The sequence below is a fragment of the Saccostrea cucullata genome, unplaced genomic scaffold (assembly GCF_032062105.1).
Source record: "Saccostrea cucullata isolate Sc308-1 unplaced genomic scaffold, CSIRO_AGI_Scuc_v1 ctg469, whole genome shotgun sequence".
Classification (NCBI taxonomy): domain Eukaryota; kingdom Metazoa; phylum Mollusca; class Bivalvia; order Ostreida; family Ostreidae; genus Saccostrea; species Saccostrea cuccullata.
In genome coordinates, this window is record NW_026927600.1 from 17,543 (window position 1) to 39,268 (window position 21,726).

General features: G+C 31.8%; 1 protein-coding gene across 3 annotated transcripts in view; it reads left to right on the forward strand.

Moving 5' to 3' along the window:
* Positions 1–770: 770 nt before the first annotated feature.
* LOC134274907 (uncharacterized) overlaps positions 771–21,726 on the forward strand; it is a 34,875-nt gene continuing 13,919 nt past the window's right edge. The window contains exons 1-4 of one of the 3 annotated variants that reach the window (XM_062757145.1): positions 771–1,095; positions 9,998–10,052; positions 13,611–13,835; positions 14,249–14,550. In XM_062757145.1, the coding sequence (XP_062613129.1) occupies positions 784–1,095; positions 9,998–10,052; positions 13,611–13,835; positions 14,249–14,469 (813 nt within the window). In that variant the 5' untranslated portion in view covers positions 771–783 and the 3' untranslated portion in view covers positions 14,470–14,550. Of the gene's footprint in view, positions 1,096–9,997; positions 10,053–13,610; positions 13,836–14,248; positions 14,551–18,311; positions 18,601–21,726 lie in introns of those variants that run through there. The other 2 variants (XM_062757146.1, XM_062757147.1) reach the window with 2 other exon arrangements.

Consider the following 21,726-nt stretch of genomic DNA (forward strand, 5'->3'; position numbering starts at 1 on the left):
TCGATTCTTGTAAATGAATTATATATTTAGATTTAATTTTACCATTACTAATGAACGTGAACTAGTTTATTTAAAGTTTATTATCATGACGCATAAGTCATTATTACAATTTTTCGGTAATAATTATAGAATTCTTATTAACTTTCAAAATAAGCTGTTTTAAAATATAATTCTTAAACAAATATTGCGTTTTTTAGGCATAACAGACACCATTTGTATAGCCAAATACAATTCTGCATAATTATATAAAAAACAAAATCTAGATATAAAATTGTTTTTTATAATCATGTTATACTCGTTACTAAGGAAGCGTACATGTATTAGTGTACTTAATTTTTTCAAAATTGGAAAGTCCTACTTGAAAGTTTGTTAGTCTAATTTTAATGTTGACTTTTCCAAAGTACATGTACATATACTTCTGAATTCTTAGACTAGAATCGTTTTTCTACTACAAAAAGAATGTGTTTTCCTTTTTACAGAAAATAAAATAAATGCCTTTTTTCAAATTTATCAGATTTTTTTTCTCTGCTGGATATGGAAATGTACAATGTAACAGTAAGACTAATCGATAGAAATGCCCATCTTTTAAATTATGATAATGTGTTTAGCTCTGTGGATTAAAGTAAAGCCACGCCTTTTCAAGTCATAGGATATTTTTATGTTATAATCACAAAGGGCTTTGTCTAGAAGCAATTGCTTAAATTTGGTTTCGATGAAACATCTATAATTCCAGATGCTGTGAACTTCAATAATACAAACTTTTGGATAGTGTTGGAAAATAAAATGAAACGAATTTGTACAGCGCAATTCATTTCCGTCCTTTTGTTTTGGATAACAACGAATTCAGAATATATAACAACTTATTTTTCTTATCAAGGATTCATTTCAGAGGCAGATGATGTTTGCGTTTTTAACAAATTAAATCCTCTTAGTGGATCTGAATTTGTATGTGCTTTATATTGTGGGAGGGACTTTCTTTGTAATGCATTTGACGAATGTTACATCAATGGTCAACTTGCCTGTCACCTTCGTTATGGAAAAGTGACCAATTTTTCCACTGCTTCTCCAAGTTGTACACACTATGAGATCCAATCGGTAAGACTTCATAGTTGTTTTTTGTTTTAATTAAATTTTTGGTAAATTGAACTTTGGTATTTATTTAAGAAAAAAGAGGACATTGTTTGCTTATCAAACATCAACTTAATTTGTTTATTAAAAAATGGAGATACCTGATTTCACTGGATTTTTTTTCTTATATCAATCATTCAAATTCAGAATTTTTCAGAACGTCTTTTACCAAGAATTGATGCTTAAATGACTTTTGCCGGAATAATATGAGAAACTACCCCTATTTGCGTGGCTATGCACCCTTCTAAAACAATGTCTGCATATGGGTTTTATGTCTCCTAGAAGATTCAATAAATTGAATATTTTCCCTGGATACAATTTCGAAAACGAGGTATCCAGCTATTTGACAAGCAAATTATATTCAATTCTAAAAGCAATCATTTCACAAATTCTATGGTCAATACAATGAACTTGTCAGCAAGTACAATCTATCATTAAGTCAAATACTTGCTGACGTTTTTCACACTAATTGTAAGACTAATATTTACACCCTGAATTGTCTACGGGTTTTTCATTTGCCGTGCGATCATGTCAGGGAGCACATGATGACTGTGGTACTTTCTACTGCATGGCACCTGATCCCTCCTCTGATGATAAAGAGGTCCTCTGCTACTGATCTGATTGGCTTGAATATACTTATGAGTTTGAATACTGTTTATTTTCTCCTATTTCATCTTATCCTTATTAAACAATGAAAACAGGTACACGTAAAATATTTTTGTAATCAATATAGACCAAAATCTACGTAGACATTTCGGTTCTTGGGTCCGACAAAACACATTTTGTCCTCGAACTCAGTCAATAAAATAAAGTATAATGTTTTTTTAATTTTAAAATCTCTATGCAAAAACGTTCGTAGAAAAAAAAGAATTTTATCAATTTATCTTATTAATTAATAAAAAGTCATTGATATACCTAAATTTATTTGAAGGCCATAGAAGAATATTTCATTCCACATAAAAGTTTTTAGAATAAATTTTGCTTCATTAAAATACACAACAAATATCCCTATTAACGGGTGAGCAATTTTTACCCCTGAAATTCCAACGGATTAATTGTTGGAAAAATAATTAATAGATTGTTTTGGAATCACTAATTTCATTATTTTTTCCGGGTACTTATTTTGAGAAAATGACGAATTTATTTGTTACTTTATCTGTTTTTCAAGGCAGATGCAAAGCTAGACTAAAGAAGCTAGACGCAAGATTCTACTCTGATCAGTGGTCTGGGGTCATCATTAATTAATGTGGAATGCATGCATTCAATCAAATCCGTCAATGTCTATATGAACTATTACATGTCTAATATTATAATAATATTATAATAAATTTCTATAGCGACCTTTATAATAAAAAAAATATCACCCTAAGGCGCTTTACATTGAATGTGCATAAAATATTGCAATATTTAACGTTACTTTAAAAAAAAAATTAGACCTTATGCTGAAAATGTCTTGTTTTGGCAAAAACAAAAATACAGTTGCAATGAATTAAAAATCTAGTGGTTAAAAAAAAAATTAAAAATCAATAGATAGATAAATCTAAAAAAGTAAATCAAAAAGTCTTTACCTTGTGAGAATTTGACTTGAGACAACAGAAATTAAGGTTGCTAATTAGTGATTTAAAAACTTTAAATTCTCTGTAGAAAAGAAATATATTCTTTTCAGGAAGCGTATTAGTGCCATGCAATATTTCTTTAAAGTTGGTACTAGTAATTCCAACTTTAATCTTGGCTTTTCCAACTTTAAAGTTGGTAATTCCAACTGTAATCTTGGCTTTTCCAGGTTTTACGGCTTTATGTATTATATTGTCTGAGATACTTTGTAGCTTAATCGTGTTACCGTTTTATACATGTAATTAAAATGGAAAGATACAATCTTATTATGAAACGATGATTTTAGAAGGAATTATTTTATTGTGCATGACCGTATAGGAGCCGGAGGGAGTTGCATTGGGGCGCCACCCCCAATAATGCAATAATTTACAGACATACAGTTGGTTGTTGATAGTGCCCCAAACTGAAAATAATATGTTCCACATACAGAATTGATACATTTAGTACTGATGAGTTTGTGGCATGTAATGTAGTGTTTGATTAATCCTATATCTAAAATACCTAATACGGTCTCATTTTTAAAGCTTAATAAATATCCGAACTCTTAAAAATGTTAGGATAAAATTCTATCATGTACGGAGTTGACTGAAAGTCACTTTATACGAGGGATATATGTATTTTTTCCTGCACATTAAGATTGCACAAACAAGTACTCTGAAGTTCACATCAAAGAGATGCTTGAGTTTCTGATTGATAATATCTATGTGGATTTTGGAGACCAGGTATTCCAACAATCTATTGGAATTCCCATGGGTACCAATTGCGCTCAGTTATTAGCAGACCTATTTTTATATTCATATGAAGTAGAATTTGTGCAAAATCTTATGCGTGAAAAGAGGAAAACACTTGCTGTGGCCTTCAACTCGACATTTAGATATATCGACGACGTATTGTCAATTAACAATGGTAATTTCCATTACGATATATCCTGATGAGTTTGAGATAAAAGATACCACGATATATCCTGATGAGTTTGAGATAAAAGATACCACAGAGTCTGACACATCTGTTTCATACTTGGATATTTTACTTGAAAAAGACGTCATTGTTAATCTAACAACCAAGCTATATGATAAACCTGATGATTTAACCTGTCTATCGTCAATTTCCCTTACTTATGCAGCAATATACCCTCATCATCTGCATACGGAGTCTATATATCTCAGATGATTCGATACACAAAAGCATGCTCTACGTATGATCAATTTCTAAAACAAGGTAAATTATTGACAAGCAAGTTGATTAAACAAGAATATCAACAGTCTCGTTTAAAGTCATCATTTCGTAAGTTTTATGATCGATACAATGACCTTGTCAGCAAATACAATTTATCATTGAGTCAAATGCTGACTGACGTTTTTCATACTAATTGTTAGTCCATTATTTATACACTGAATTGTATCTGCAGAACTGTAGCGTTATGGATTTTATATTAGTCTTTGACCATAACGCTACAAATCCCGTAATGCAAAAAAGGTGCAATTTACGGCGCAAGATTTCTTTGCACTTTTGGGGAGAATTTCTCCACTTTCCAGCATTGGACATTCAACTACCTTTCACTCCCTAATTCTAGACACATAGTGTAACAAGTTTGTATATTTTATCCACCTCCCAATCCCTTATACGAGGGACGTTCAATAAATAATGTCATTAGCTCGATGACATACAACATAGAAATCATATGACATTAAGCTAGACTTTCTCTCATTATTGAATCTTTAATGAATTAATAACAGTTTATGTGACCACTTTTCATCACATAGTTTAATCGTGAGAAGCTTGGAAACAAGGGCTATTCGAGACACTGCATTATAAATGAAAGGTAAAGAATCAGTAAACTAGAGTGAAAACTAGAGCAAAGCTCGTTGCAAAGCAACGAGTAGGTCTTCCGTCCTGTTTGACCGGAAGTAGCTTTCATTTTTAACAAAAATGAGAAATAACGCCCAAAAATGGTTTGAATCATCTAAAGCTATGTTAATAAATGCAAAAATTAGCCATTTTTTGCTACTTCCGGTTTGACCGGAAGTGACGACGACGGACGGAAAATTAACTTTTTTGCTCTCAGAGACATATGTTATCTAAAAACTTGTCAAGAACTACAACAATACGCGTTTTCCGATTACTTCCGATTTGGCCGGAAGTGACGACGTAGGACGTATTTTGACGACGCCAAAAGATTAAACCTAACATTTTGAACAACTTTGCTTCTTTGACGTATTAGAAATTCTCAATACGTTTTGAGATATAAAGAAAAAACTTTGGGCCCCTTTAGGCCCTTAATTTTAGGGGCCAACCCTTTTTTTGACATATCATTTGAAAGATCTTGGAATTCTACACTTCTTTTGTTCTATATGTTTTAACAAAATATTTTCAGGTAAAAAGATATCGTAGAAAAGGTGGTAAAAATTTTGAAATTCGAGATAGGAGCATTTCCGGGCCATAGCGAGCGCCGACGTGCGGCACTTTTGATAAAAATGAAATACATTTTGCACATCTACAGACTTAGGACTATAATACCTGAAATTTGCACGTTTCTATCTATAGCCATTTTTTAGAACATTCGCGGACAACCTGACACTTCAAAAATCATAAAATCGACAATATTTCCGGACTGGAAGTGACGTATTCAAAACGGAAAAAAATGAATCAAGTTCACGTAATGTTACATAAGTCCTGAAAGTTTCATTAAAATCCATCGAGCCGTTTTCGAGAAATCGCGTGCACAAAATCGGTAAGAAAAAAAAAGAATAATAATAGGTAAGAAAAATCCCAAAGAATTTTATGTTCCTTAGTTTTCCTGCCACAACGACTGAGCTTGTTTTTTGATGAAACAGGCAAAAACAAATAACATCATGTTGAAGTGAAATATGTCATTTATTAAGGTAAATGACGGAAAAGTAAAACACAGTTAACAAAATGGGGGTCAGAAAAAGGAGGACTGAAATATAGAGTATTACACATCTTAGTCAAAATATTACACAATCTGACCCCCAGCACCATAATGACATTGTAACATGATGTACATAGGCAAAAGGGGGGTCAACCAGACTAGAATAATAATTCAAACCCTGTAATCTTTCACAAGGTTCAATGTACATGCATTTTAAGTTGACCCCCTTATAAACATCATACGTTTGGAAGACATAAACAAAATGCTCTAAACTGCTGCCTGCCATCAAAAAAGGTGGGAAAACAAAATAACAAACAGTCAAAGCAAAACAATTGCGTAGGCATTAAATTGACCACAGCTATGTTTCTCTCACCGCTGAGGAAAAACCATGTATAAAAAGCAACACTGCTTTATGTTGAAAAATCATATGGAATCCTGCAGACCGAAGCAAAATTGCGAGGTACACAAAATAAATGTCAGACTCATTCTCAGTAACCTAATACATGGATTTGCCATTTATTACAAAGTACAAAAAATTTTACTTGCTCAGTTAGAACGTGCGCAGAAAATTAGTACTATAAATCTCTTTTAAACCCATTCGAATACTATCAAAAAAGATGGGTAAAACATAACAACAAAATTGTCAACCTGAAAGAAATAACAAGCATTGGTGGCAGATGGGGTGGGTGGTAGGTTCGAAAAATTCAGCAGTTCAATAAACCATGCTTTCTCTTTTGGTAAACGGATCAGTAATGATCACGTGATGGATAAGAGCTTTGCTGATTGGTTGAACCCATATTTAGATGTAGGAAAAGGGGTAAAATTAGTTCAATAAAAAGAACCTAATAGCTGCTTAGTGTAAAGCTATATACAATACAGACACTGTTATATAATAACATAATAAAACAAGAACATGTCACATAAATGAAATTTTTTGCAATAATTACTATTTTTCACTGAAATATGTGACATTTACAGCAACCAATGCCTGTTTTATAGACAAATGAGCAGGTGGATTTCAATAATAAAAAAATTATATAATGGGCATCAAAAATGGGTACCGTCCTTGCCAACAAAAATTATAACAACTTATGTACTATTTGTCCAATTTCAACAAATGATATCTGATGATGTATGACTGACTTTAAGATACATAGCAAATTTGATATACATCATATCGGGAGTAGTTTACAATGTTTTTAAGAAACGTTTGACGGTAAAAAAGCTTGGAACTCAAAGATCACCCTATATTTTGAAAAATGAGTGAAAAGACAGCATGTAGGAATGTCTTAACAACTATTTTAAAATATCAGTAACTGCAGTTATCCAAGTTTGTTTCATATTCAAACAGATAATGGAACATGAATCTATTGCTTAAAACACTCAATTTAAAATTTACCATAAAATGTACTTGATAAAAACAGCAATGGTCCGACAAGAGCAAAGGTATGCAAGAACACAAAGACAGATTTACATGCAATGTTCTTAAATATTAGTGGTACTGTTGTTCAATTTCGTATTCGGGGAGACAGTTTAATTTTTGGAGGAGTCTAGAAACCAATTTTTTTGCAAAAAAAAAAATCGAAAGGTTTACTAGAGGAAGGACCTAGAATCAGGAATCCACTACATTAAATTTCTTCATTACAGCGTTCAAACCCTGCACCCCTGAAGAGTAAAGGGGGTTTCGGGATAAAAAGAAAGTTAATATTTTTTCACATTAACAATATTCGCTAGATATTTTACCTTTTGACTTGTTTCTAATTCCAAACTTGAAAAACCACCTTTCAGAAAGAAAAAAACAAGTCCAGGAAATCATTGGATCTGCTTATTTTCCAGTATATTAAGGGTCATACCCAAAAAAGTGTTCTAAATATAATCAGAAATTAAATAAAAAATTTAACGGACAGCTATTTTAATCAAAAGAGATTAATAAGTAAAATCATGAAGACTTAATCATTAAAAAGCGTCTTTTGCTTCTTTCCGAGCCCCGATGACATTAATTATTGAACGTCCCTCGTAGTCGTCTCTACAGGCGATAAACTCGCTTGAAGTGAATTTCAAGCAATCCACAAATAATTTTAATGAAGCGAGTATATCACTCGTAGAGACGACTTTAAAGGGTAATGAGGTGAATGAATATATGCAAACTGGTTACAGAATGTGTCTAGAATAAGGGAGTAAAAGGTAGTTGATTGACCAATGCTGGAAAATAGGAAATTATCCCCAAAAGTGCGCAAAAAAGGTGCAATCGTAAATTGCACCCTTTTTGCATTAAGGGATCTGTAGCGTTATGGTCAAAGACTAATATATAAAACCATAACGCTTCAGTTCTGCAGCTAACTGAATTGACGACGGATTTTCCCGTTATTTCCCGATCATGACAAGGAGCACACGGCGGGTGTGACCGGTCAGCAGGGGATTCTCACTCCTCCATGGCACCTGATCCCACCTCTGATATTTCGGAGGTCCGTGCTTGCTCTGCTCCTATTTTGTATTGTTTATGGACTTTGAAATTGAATTCTGTTCGTTAAACCCCCATACCTTTCCTGCATCAGCTGCGACATTAATTCCCGTACTATCAACAAAGAAAGCATTTTATTGTTTAACATAACTTGAAAAAATTAACATAAAATAGGATCCTACAGCAGCCATTACATACATTTATTTTTAATAAATAAAAATTTATAATTAAGTTAATTAATAAAAAAAAAAAAAAACACTGAACTCGTAATTATATTAGAGGACCAAAAAAAATATACGGATTTCTAATTAAAAGTTGGAACTTATATGTACGGCGCCGCTGGTGGGCCAAGAAAAATATTATTTTTTTTTGTTCGGAATAATTAGAAATTTGTTCGATCAAATAAGTTATTTGTTCGGACGAATTAGATATTCGTTCGGACGAATAAGTAATTAGTTCGGACGAATTAGAAAAAACGGATGTTTGCGACCGATAAATCAGCATTAAAGGTCGCAAATACCAAATTAGAAGACCAGTTATTCCCATTCTAATGCAATCCATACATTTTGTTTGTTGTTTTCGTCTTATTTTGTCGAATATTGTTATATAAAATACGTCACGGGGCATTGTTTTTGCGTCGCTCTATTATTACGTCACAATGTAAAGCTTTCACTCTCGTTAATCCTCGTTTTTCTGCTTCAAACACAAGTGCATTAGCCAATCAAAATGTGTTTTACAAAACAATTGCATTAGAATTTCAACTTTACAGTTGGAATTACCAACTTTAAAGTTGGAATTACCAACTTAAAAAAAATATTCCGTGGCACTAATACGCTTCCGTAAAACTGACATAAAAACCTTAAGCAAGCGATTCAAATGATTTTATAATACAGTAAAGTTTTGCGTAAAAAAGATCATATTCGATTAATTTTTCTTTATATATTTATACATGTTTCACATGTTTAGACGTCGCGCACAGAACTGGGGCAGATTTTGTAACGTCAAAGTATACTTTTCTGACGTTATTGCACATGTCGTTTAAGCGTAAAAACGTCAAAAATTCAAGGCGTAACAAATCAGACTAGACATTTCATTTTTGCTCCCGTTTTCTTAAAAATGTCTTATTTAATATTTTTTCTTTAAATACAAAATTTTATTCACTTGCACAGTTCAAAAATAATATTTAATCTGTTAAAAGTTCCAGCAAATAAAGAATACAGCTCATATTGGTGTTATACGCCCGGTTAAATATTATAATACGCATATTTGTGTCGAAGTAACAAAACCGACTAGACATCAAAATCGCTCTATTAATCTCTCCTACTGCTTGCTTAAATTTTTTTAAAGAAAAATTTGACTACTTCTTGATTTGCACATTTCATTTATCATCTTAGTTTTACAAAAAGAACCCTTTATATAGTAAAATATCTTTATCAAACATTCTATCTTTTCTTGTAACTTGTCAGGATTACGTCATGTTACGGAACGCTTCCTATTTTACGAACAGTCGGAACAGTCCGTAAATTAGAAATTAATTATTGAATGTTGTGTGACATCATCATAGGAAGTTATAGAAGCTTGGTACACATTGTCAGAAAAATCCATGTACCCAAACCCTTAAATTGACCAAAAATACCAACGCCCGTCGTTTACAGTGTTACAAGTTACGCAATTTCAAACCCTAATACTATGCGCGACGTCATATTGATAATTTGATCCTTGCACTATAATTTTTCTTTTTATTTATTTTTTTAAATTCATTACAGAAAAAAAACAGTCTCCATACATCGCAAAAGTGAAGCCTTTGAACATTTTTCACCTTTTTCTTTGGAATCGAGGTCTTGTCTTATCGTAATGTATTTAATTAAAGCAAAATAATTAAAAATTCATTACTTTTATTTAAGGAAGTTGACTGCCCGGGTGGATTCTTTCTAAGATCAGCAGGAGTCTGTAAGAACAGTAAGTAAAAATTAAAGCATATGATGATTATATATTTATGCCATTGCAATGGGATTTTTTAAAATAATTGTTAGATTGATTGAATGCATTAAATGATATGCGAAGTATATATATATATATATATATATATATATATATATATATATATATATATATATATATATATATATATATATATATATATATATATATATATATATATATATATTAAGTTATCATGGCAAAAACGACAATTTTAAAGTAATTTTAAAAATAAAAACTTACAAAAATATTTGATAAGTTATGCAAAATAACTTTTTAAAAATTTTCATTCTTAAATGAAATATTTAAATTTTAGTAAAGTTTTTTGTGATGTTTCCGAGACAGACATTTTATACTACCTGGATTACACTCAGTCAGCTTACTACAGTCTCCTTAGATTCTTTGTTGAATAATTCCACAAAGGAACATATGTAGGCAAGTGGGCATGGCAATTTGTCTCTTGATAAAGTCAAAAGAATAAAGCGCTTCTGTTAATTCTTCCATAATAAGGCATGATTTGCTTAATTTGGGAACTGAGAAACGTTTTGATAAACCAACTTTTGCTTTTCAAGAAATCTCTTCCAAAAAGTTACTGCTGTAATAGTAAAATTACACGATAAGTGCGTACTGGTCCCTGCCGACAAAGCATATAACAATATTGTCTTTGTCTGTAAGGCTCATTAAAAATGTATTATAGAGGAATTCTACAAGTTGCAATCGTACTTATACTCATAGCTCTATTTCTAAGGAAGACATTCTTCAAAGTTATATTTCAGTTTTGAATATTTTTAACATTCTAAACAACCACATAATTTGAATTGCTTTATCTATATTGGATTCAACTTCATAAAAATCCTTACAAACAAAGATACATAGCGGGTTACAGTAAATATTCAACCAAGCCTCTTTCTTTACGCCTCACCAGGATATTAACAGTTGTGAAGGAGAAACTTCAGGATTTCTGTGCAACAATATATTCGACAAGTAGTGTAAATCAGATGTGGCTACTAGTACTTAAAAATTCCAAGGAACTTTTGGAAAATTTAAAGTCACAAAATTTTACTAGATCAAAATCATTAAAACCTAAGATTTTTCAACTTTATATACAACCATTCCTCACGATAAATTAAAGTTCAGGCTTTTTATATCATTGACAGCTGCTTTTTTAATAATAATGGAACTTGTAAATTAACTCACCTTTCCATTGGTCATTTGCAAAATTATTTTGTTTTAAAAAAATTGTACACACAAATACTCTGAAGTTGATATTAAGAAGATGCTTCAGTTTTTGATTGACTATATCATTGCGTTTTTTGGAGACCATGTTTTCCAACAGTCTACCAATGGTGCCAATTGCGCCCCGTTATTAGAAGTCCTATTTTTGTATTCAGAATTTGTCCAAAATCTTTTAAATGAAAAGAAAAAAACCTGAACACCTGCCGTGGCCTTCAACTAGACATATAGATATATCGACGACGTATTGTCAATTAACAATGGTAATTTCCATTCCTATGTCGATACGATATATCCTGGTGAACTTGAAGTAAAAGATACCAAATAGTCTGAAACATCTGTTTCTTAGATATTCTATTTGAAAAGAACGATGACCGAGATTTATTACAAACGGGATGACTTTAAATTTTCAATTTTAAAGTTTCCTTACTTAAGCAGCAATATACCTTCATCAACTGCAAACAAGATTTTTATCTCTCAGTTGATTCGATGCGCAAGTGCATGCGTATGAAAAATTTTAAAACGAGGTAAGTTATTGGCAAACAAGGTTCTGAAACAATAATATCAACAGTCTCGTTTAAAGTCACCATTGTATAAGTTCTATTGTCGCTACAATGACTTTGTCAGCAAATACAATTTATCATTAAGTCAAACATGTCAAATGCACAGGTACTTGGGTCTTGGTTTATAAATATGTATAATGTACCCTAATGATACAATGTATGTACTTTTTTACATATCAATAAGGCCTAAGGTACATTATACATATTAAACCAAGACCCAAGTACCTGTGGTCAAATGCTGACTTACGTTTTTCACACTTATTGTTAGGCCATTTTTACACACTGAATTGTCGACGTTTTTTTTTACTTCCCAGTCATGACAAAGATCACACAGCGAGTGTGATCCGTCGGCAAGAGATGCTCATTTCTCCATGGCACCTGATCCCACCTCTGCCTCTTCTATTTTGGAGGTCCATGTTTGCTCTACTCCTATTTTGTATTGTTTAATGGCTTTAATATTATTTATAAAGATATTTTGTAGAAATTCCCACTAAATGTACAATTAATGTTAATTTCGAAAAATATTCAATTTGGTACATTCCAAAATTAACACTGCATGTACAGGTCTGGACGATTTCCAAATAAGGAAGTCAAGAGCGATAACCCTGAATTGCTATAAATATACAGAATAAACAAGGTGCTAGTCCTTCTGACCAATCAGATAACAGCATTTAGACATACCCATGTGAAAATAAATAAAACACGTGGTTTTATAGTTTTTTGCTCAAAAGATTTTTTTGAAACAAATATTTTGTAAACTTTATGCACATTTATGAATAATATTATATTTATGACAATTCTACCGTGATCAAACATGACTTGAAAGCTTAGAAAACGTTTTAAGTGGGATTAAAAATCTGTTACTAAGAGGTAGCATTCCCAGAACTTTAACTTACGTTAAAATTTTGATATAAATACGGAAAATTTTCAGTTTTTAGAGCCTGACATAAAAATCCAAGCGAATGGATAACAGAGCTAGTATTAATTATTTTTTGAGTGTTTCTAACAAAACAATTTCTAGTATGTCTACATGCGAGGTAAGATTTTGGGGAAAACACATTCATGCATAATTATTCTCTTTTCTCCACGTTTACGGTTTTACTTGCGCCCATTTAAACTCTGCATAGCTTATTGTTCGGCGCTCATGAAATCCGTGATATTTCAAAACTATATATAGACTATAGGATAATATTAATAGACTTATTCTTCAAGGTATTTCATCTTGCTTCTGAAGATTTTTTGGCAAAAAAATCTTTTTGGGGAAAAAACATAAGCACGTGTTTTCTTTTTGTTCTTTTAAAATATTTTTTGGAGTGTGTAAAAATGCTGTTGTCTGATTGGACAGAAAAATAATTACGTGTACATTATGTATATTTATAGCAACTTTCAGTTATCGTTCTTGACTTCCATATTTGGAAATCGTCCAGATCTGATGTAATCTAAGTGAAACCAAAGAAACATTAAAACATTTCGCGTTTTCAAGGGCAACCTTCGTATATACCATCGGTAGGTGTAAATGGATTTTCATTTTGAATAAATAAATCAAGTTTAATTTTGTGAGAAATTTTTCTATCTCATATCAAGGAAAATATTCAGATATTGTACAAAAATAAATTAAATACTAGTAGATTAAATATTAATGATGTCGTTTTGATCGTCTTTTTTAAATACGTGCAAACAATATTTTTTTAACGATAAGATTCTATGTACATCTTATAAATTAAATTTTCATTTATTTCAGATAATCTAGCCTTACATAGTCCTGTCACGATGAGCTCCGTGTACTACCACCCTGCCTACGCCCACCAGGGCCACGGTAACGGGAGTCTAGCGGTAGACGGGTCGGTCAAGTCTGACGACGAAGAGTGCGCTTTGACTAACCTTGATCTTCAGCCGTGGTTCATAATAGATTTATTGGACCAATTCTACGTCACACGGGTTGTTTTTGTGAACCGAAAAACCTCAGGTACTAGTAATTTGAGACTACGGATTTATTGTCTGCTTTTGCTACATATTTATCAAACCTTTCCTCTTTTTGAGATTTTTCTTCACTTCCAAATAATAATATAGTTCTTATTATTTTTAATGAGATTACTTCTGAAAGTTGTACAAGACTTGTCTGATGATATTTGTATAAAGTCACTAGTAAATTACTTTATCAAAAATACCAGGGTACATATATCTGTACAAATGTTTGATATTTTATATTTCGCAAGTAAAGCTTAAGGACAAAATAACTTCTTGATTTACTTAATATCGTACACATATAATTCAGGCAAACTTAATTTTATCTTCTTTGGTGAACATGCAAAAGAAAAACACTTATATTTTTATTAATAAGAATTATGTACATGTATCAATTATTTCTGACTTCTTTAGAATGGCGTTTGCATGATTTAAACGTGACGGTGGGGAAAGACAACATAACCTTCCCGTGTTTTTGTGGATTCTTCCAAGGTCCTGGAACTTCCCACCAGGAGATCAATATGACGTGTGCAGGAAACTGTAGAGGGCGCTACGTACGTCTTCAGATTACCTCCCCTTCTCCGGAACATTTACAGTTATGTGAAGTGGAGGTCTACAGTAAATGCTATGTGTAGACTAATTCAACTCACCCTTGGGAAAATAATACTATTATTAGCACAATATATAATTTACACTAAATGTCAACTTTGAATCATAGGTTTTTTGAACTTTTTTTCAAAGATTTTTTTAACTTTAAATTCTATATCATCTTAATGACTACCTATACTTCATCAACGTTTCTTTTATTTATAGAATGCGACATTTTTTTTTTTTTTTTTGGTTTATTTTCAGATTATTTCAAGAATAAATATGTTATCACAAACTGCTTTCATTGCAAAAGCCAGCGTCGTAAACCAAACCCGGCCTCATGAATATTTTAATATAGCGTACAATTAATACTCATTCGCTCCGGACAAACTTTTTTGGAACAAAAATCTGTGGAAATTTTGAAAAGTGTGTGAATACACATTACCTCGGGAATATTCAGAGACTTCTTTTTGATCATTTTCAAATACTCAACACCTGATTTTCAGAAACCTGAGTATCGGACTACCTTAACTGGAATAAGATTTTTTTTCTGCTTAAAAATTGATTTTGGCGAAAACCTTTTTGTTTGTGTTGTTCATTATATAGCTGAATGTTGAGTTAACTCCCCCAACCAATCCATTAAGTTACCTGTAAATATCCATTCATTCTTTTTGGAAAATCATCCATTCTTTTAAAGAATTGGAAGGTTTTCCTTTTTAAAAAGAATGGACAGTTTTAAAAAAAAACAAACACTGGAGAGTTACAAGTAGTCTTTGACATGTGTTCAATAGGGAAACGAAACAAAATATGCATAAAACATAAAACATTAATTTAGAAATGCAAATATTTACAAAAAGGAACAAGGAGCACTAATTAATTTAGTCAAGAAGACGATGTCTATATTACATCGATCCGCTGTCCATGAATCCAAGAAAAATGCACATTACTTCAATATTCAGAACTTAATTTTTACAAATCTTGAATTTCATGTTGGAGAAAAAAAGCCTTCTTTTAATAGAAGTACGGCTACTTTAAATCCACCATCCAGAAAACAGTTTCAGCAATGAAACTACACTGCTAATATTTCCTGTAGAAAATAAATATTTTTATTAAAATATGAATTGGATTTTAAATACATTTTCAGGTTAAAGTTTGGTCAATTCAACACGAGGAACACAATATAATATTACCATACATTTCACTGCTTTCACAGTAAATATATCCTCAAAAACTAACTTCAAATAAATCATTTCCAATTTCATTCGTCATTGAGTATCTATATTTTGTCGAAGTTCACTTTTAGGTCAAAGTTTGGCTGATATTTTCTTTGACTATTCACTGTTTCCAGATCCAGATATCATTGATATTTTGCATATTTTTGTTCCTTTGATGTTGATTCTGTCGTAAATACTAGTACTCTCTCCATCAGAGGTAAACATGTATGTCCTTGTAACAAAAATTATCAAAATTATATTGAAGCATCGCATACTTGTATTAACACCTACTAATATCCCAGAAAATTCACCTGTAACTGTCCATTCTTTAAAGACTTTTTCTTAAATTTTTATCTGAAAAAAAAAACAACAACAAAACAAAATCAATAGATAATCAACAAATTGTTATGCACTCTAGCTTACCTATGACTGTCCATTCTGTAAACAATGAACTTGTCATTTTGCGTGTGGTATCAAATATATCTGATATCAGTTTTGTACAAATTTATAAATTACTTTATTTTAATCCGTATGGAAAAAACTTAATTTTCCAATATAATCTTTTCGTGTTTCATTTTTTTAAAGACGTCTCGAAACTGGTTTAGAAATCAGAATGTAATTAAAATTTTGACTTTTGAGCTTGAATACTGTTCGTTATCTCCATATGTTTCATTTCATACATTTTAAAAATATACAAAACAGATATCTGAGGAACATATCGTCTGGCCTAAGCAGGAGAAAGGCCTCAAACTGTCCATTCTGTGAGAGAAAGAACTAATCTCGGGCTGTGCATTCTGTGAGAGAGAAAGCACAATCTCGGGCCTACAACCCGAGATTAGATTTTTCTCTCATCACAGAATGAACAGTTCGAGACATTTCTCCTTTAAATAATTCAGCTTGTGTGTAATACAAGTGTATAAAGTTTTAGAAATTTAATAAATATACTGGGGTATTTTTTTTTAAGATAAATATTTCTTCTTGTACTAGTAAACCTTTATCATAATATTACTTGTTTAATTTTTTTTCCAAATTTAAGTCATATTTTAGTTTAAAATTTACAGTTTTATAACCATATGACTTTCAACTCAGTTTCATGAATAAATTATGTTTCCATTTATAATCTTAGTATTTTTGTTAATGATGTACAGCTGTAATATCGTGTAATATAAGAGGTGGGATCATTTGTCATGAAAAGGTCAGCTTCCCCTGTCGATCCCACACATCCGCCCTGTGTTCTTCGCCACGATCGTAACAACGAAAAATGTAGACAATTCACTGTTAAAATAATGGACTTACAATATTTAATATGTAGAAAGTATTAATGAAAGATTTTATTTGCTGACCACGCATTGTATCTTCAACAGAAGTTGCAAAATGTTGACTTTAGACGAGCCATTTAATATCCTTGTTTTGTCAACTTGTTTGTCAATAACTTGCCAAGTTTTTGTAATTTAGTTAAGTTACCATTTTCTAGTAAATTATCCAATCACTCTTTTTTGTACTTCCAAAATACAGGAGAGTTTATATAGAAACTTCAACAGCCGTAAAATTGTAATGTGATTTGTCAAACAATATCTTAATACCATGTGTAGCACTCAGAAATTAAAAAGAAATTTAACCCAATTCTAATTCTACCACTGGATATTTAACACATACAGTTTAATTTCCAAGGGAGAAATTCTTCAAAAGTAAATTTCAGTGCTTAAAACTTTTTAATACACCAATCAACAAAAAATCTCTGCAAGAAAAGATTTGTTTGGTCAAGAAAATGCTCCACCAAGCTCTTATCTTTACTCACTGCTCTAAAAGGAGATCAGCAGATGATATTTTTATAAATTCGCTTTCAGGAAAGAACCAGTGTACAAACACATGCACGCAAACGTTAAAATACTAGTAGTAATTTGGTCTTTGATAATAATAATCAGTTTTTAACATAAAATAATTTAAATAAATTTAAAGCGAGGCATTTTACTCACTGATAGTTTGATGTTACAGGGATTTCAACAACCTAGCTTAAAGTCGACATTTCTATGGTCACCTTGTTAGCTAATACATGTAGGACAGGCTTCATTGTGTCTTAATTTGGCTGATGTTTTTCATACCAATTGTTAGGCAATATTGCTTTTATACTGAATATGACTAGGAAAGTTACGTCTACCTGCTTAATAGATAGGGTTCACAGCAGGTGTGTCCGGTCAACAGGGGATGCTTACTCCTCCTAGGCAACTGACCTTACCTCATGACTTAAATTTCCAGACTTCCGTGTTTTATGCCCTTTTCAATTACTTGTTATGTTAATTTTTTGAGATCGATCACTGTGCGCTATATCATAATGATTTTCCCCGTGGTAGAAGCAAGGTATAGACAGAAATTACCTTAAAAATTTTTATAGTTATTTGCCGCTTCTTGTAATCAATAAAACTTTATGTATTAATTAGTTTGTTATTTTAAAGCAAGGCCATATCATTTCACGTCAGTGAGGAAACGAACTTATAATATTTTTTTATTAAATAATTTGTGTAGAAGAAAATAATTTGGTGTCAATGGTATTTCGAAGAAGGATATAACTTTGAGCGAGGGACATTTTCCTTGAAATATATTTACTACTGAGGGCATTTACTGTTATAAATAAAAAAATTCTGGTGGAAAATAAGAATGAAATTAGCTTGCATAGCACAGCTTATGTATATCTCCCTACTTAGACGTATGGATGCAAAAGTCATAACAGCAGGTTATTTCTTTCAAGGATACCTTCCGGAAAAATCCGAAGCATGTGTAATTGACACGTTTCCTCTGACTAACAGATCCAGACCTCTCTGTGCTACTCTTTGTACCAGGAACCTTCTCTGTAATTCGTTTGACTTATGTTCCGGCGATGGACAACCTACCTGTCGTCTTCGTTATGGACAAACAAGAACACTTCCCAATTCTACCCTCAGCTGTATTCATTTTGAGATTGTATCGGTAAGATTTTTAGACTTCTTATTTCAATTTTTGAAATTTTGAACATTTTATTTCGATATTTTTTCAATATATATTACTTCCATTTCTCAATGACTAAGTAGTAGAGTGGCCGCTAAAATTCATAGGCATCGAAAGAAAGTTTTCATTTTACTTGTCTTGATGTTCAAGCAGTCTAACTCGCTCTTCTCACAGGGGCATCTTATCCACTCTGTTCTCTATTTCACATATAAAAATACACGTATTTTTATATGTGAAATAGAGAACAGAGTGGATAAGAAGCCCCTGTGCTCTTCTCGTATTGCTAGGAGACCGTTTTTTGAATCTGAGAGTAATTTAAAAAAAAAAGCATTCTGATGAAATCCTTCATTTTTTTTAAATGAAAGAATTTGGTTTTGGTTTATTAAGCTTAAAAGTCAAGTTTTTAAAAATTAGGATTAGAATAATTTCTTCTTATCTCGATTCAATGATCTTGTTAGCAAAAACATTTATCATTCAGTCAAATACTACGAGGGTAATTCAAAAAATACGTAGACAATGCTTCTCATCGTCATATGATTATTACAAGATTATAGATCAACACATTTTCGTAAACATAAAGATTTATTTTGTCGATGTGTGAAGTTTCATTCCATTTGATTAAATAGAACTCATGTTAGCCAAAATTTAAAGCAACATGTTTTGTTACCACGGAGCACGGTTTACCAATATTGTAACGTCAAAATCAACGCTGAGAAAGTTTGTCAAAAGTATACTTTTTTCTTATATTTCAAACACGGTTTGCAGCGTCTTCTCCATTCAAAACAAATATCCACAACACTTAACACCTAGTTTGCTAACAATTGTACAAATATAGCCTGAATTAGAATGTTATTGTTTTTAAATTCTTTAATTTACCATGCAACTCTATTATTTCTGCAACATTGAAGCACATATTACGTTCAATGACGTTCCTTACTCTTTTGACAATATTTTTAACTTTAACCTGTTTATTTGCAGTCGATCCATCGTCCGATTCAAACTCGCTACCACTCAAAAATTGTATTTTCCATTTAATACAAATACACAGATTATTTTTCATACAGATCCTGGTTTATAAGGATTTTTTAAGCTTGTAGAAGAAGTTTCCCGATTGTAAAGTCTTATTTTATTGCTACTTGCTGCTCCATGACGTCCTCCAACGTCATGGTTTTTTGCCATTTTTAATCAAGTCCATATGTATTTAGAAGCTGATATCTTTTAAATGGAGCGAGATATTACATAACCTGATTTCATTTAAATTATTACAGCAATACTTTATTTAAACATGTAAATTTTATTTTGTTTCAGCTCCAATTATTAAAGGTATAGCTGTAAATACTATAAAGTGAAAATCAGAAAATTACTCAATTTTGACATTGCTCCGTGACCCCATTTTTGCTGTTCTAAATCCTTCGTAATTTTAATAAATATGAAGATACATTCCAATTTTTTTACTCAAATTATTTGAATCTGTTGTTAAAACATTTGTACCAAATTTGGATATAATGTGACGTTAAATAAAAAAGTTAGGACAAAAGTCTACGAACTTTTTGAATGACCCTCGTAAATGACGTTTTTCGTACTTATTGTTAGGCCATTATATACACATTGAATTGCCAAGGGATTTTCTAATTATTTCCCGATCAAGGAGCACACGGTGCGTGTGATCGATTGACAGGGGATGCTCACTCCTGCTGGTCCCAGGATCATGAAACGGACTTAGACTTAAGTCAATTTTTCAATCACCTGTAAAACGTTTATAAATTATTGAATAAATCTCCAAATTTGCAAATAACACCTCTTTCGGAAAACAATGTGGAGAAATATTTTGATTTAAGGGTGCTTGAGTTCTACGAGTTTTAAATAGAATATAGAGATTTTGACTTAAGCTTAAGATGTTTCATGATCCCAGGGCCTGATCCCATGTCTGATTTTTTTTTTTTTTTTTTTTGTGAGGTCAATGTTTGCTCTATTCCAAATTTGAATTACTTAATGGAGTTTAGAATCACCTGTTAGAACGGTGCATTCGGGGTGGCGGTGGGGCGTGACTCGGGGTGGCGGCACCGAAGCGAGAAAAACACCATCAAGGTGTGTTTACCTGAATTTTTTTTATATGTTCAGACGTCTTAGATCAGAAAATTGTATGCTACGGAAGAGAACAAATATCAACGTACCTCTGACTGTTTAAAGCAGCCTTTGAGAGTGCTCCGTTTTCTCAAACACTCCTCCTCACTTTTCGGTGTATCAACGTTTTCGACTTCTGACATGATATTCTGTTTCAAAATTGACCTCAAAGGGGTTTTTCCTCACATCATCAACAGTAATAAAGTTATACGATAGAATTTAACTTCAATCCTACTTTAAAAGTCAATATATGTTTAGGCTTCAAACTCTAAACTTTAAAAAGTCAATATAAATTTAGGCTTCAAACTCTATGCGACGATCGGGGTGGTGGTTTTTATGCCTTGCAGGGTGGCAGCATGTCCGACAAATAAGGATTATTTTTTCATGCAGCGTTCTCCTGGCCCCTTGCGAGCCAAAAAAACATTCAGATCTCTAAAGAGAAATTTAGATTATGGCATGGCATGATGTTATTTCGCTATAAATGTGGCTATGTCAAACTTTAAGAAGTTTATTTTTATAATTTAAAGTCCGAACTGAACAAGGAATAGACACTTTACAATGTAGTAGTGCTATTGCTATTTACAGTTGCTACATTGAAGTTTTGAACAAAAGTCCATGTTAAGCAGAATAATCAAGATAACTTCAATCAAAATTTTTATACACATATAAATATCCTTGTACTTGTCCCTAAACTAACAATACAACAACTGAGTGACTGTTGTTAAATTATCAATTGTGATGATCTGTTTATTCGGGACATACGTTCGTAGCCAAAAGATGTGAAATTAACTGAAATTGTCGATTTATGTGTATCACACTAAATGCTAAAAATTGGCCAAACCTTCTGCACCTAATTAATGCTTTTTACAAGAAGTTGACTTGTAAAATGCATTAATTAGGTGCAGAAGGTTTGGCCAATTTTTAAAAAAGCCACTAATTTGACTAATTATGGGCAAAAAACTTTAAAATCTATCATAGATGATC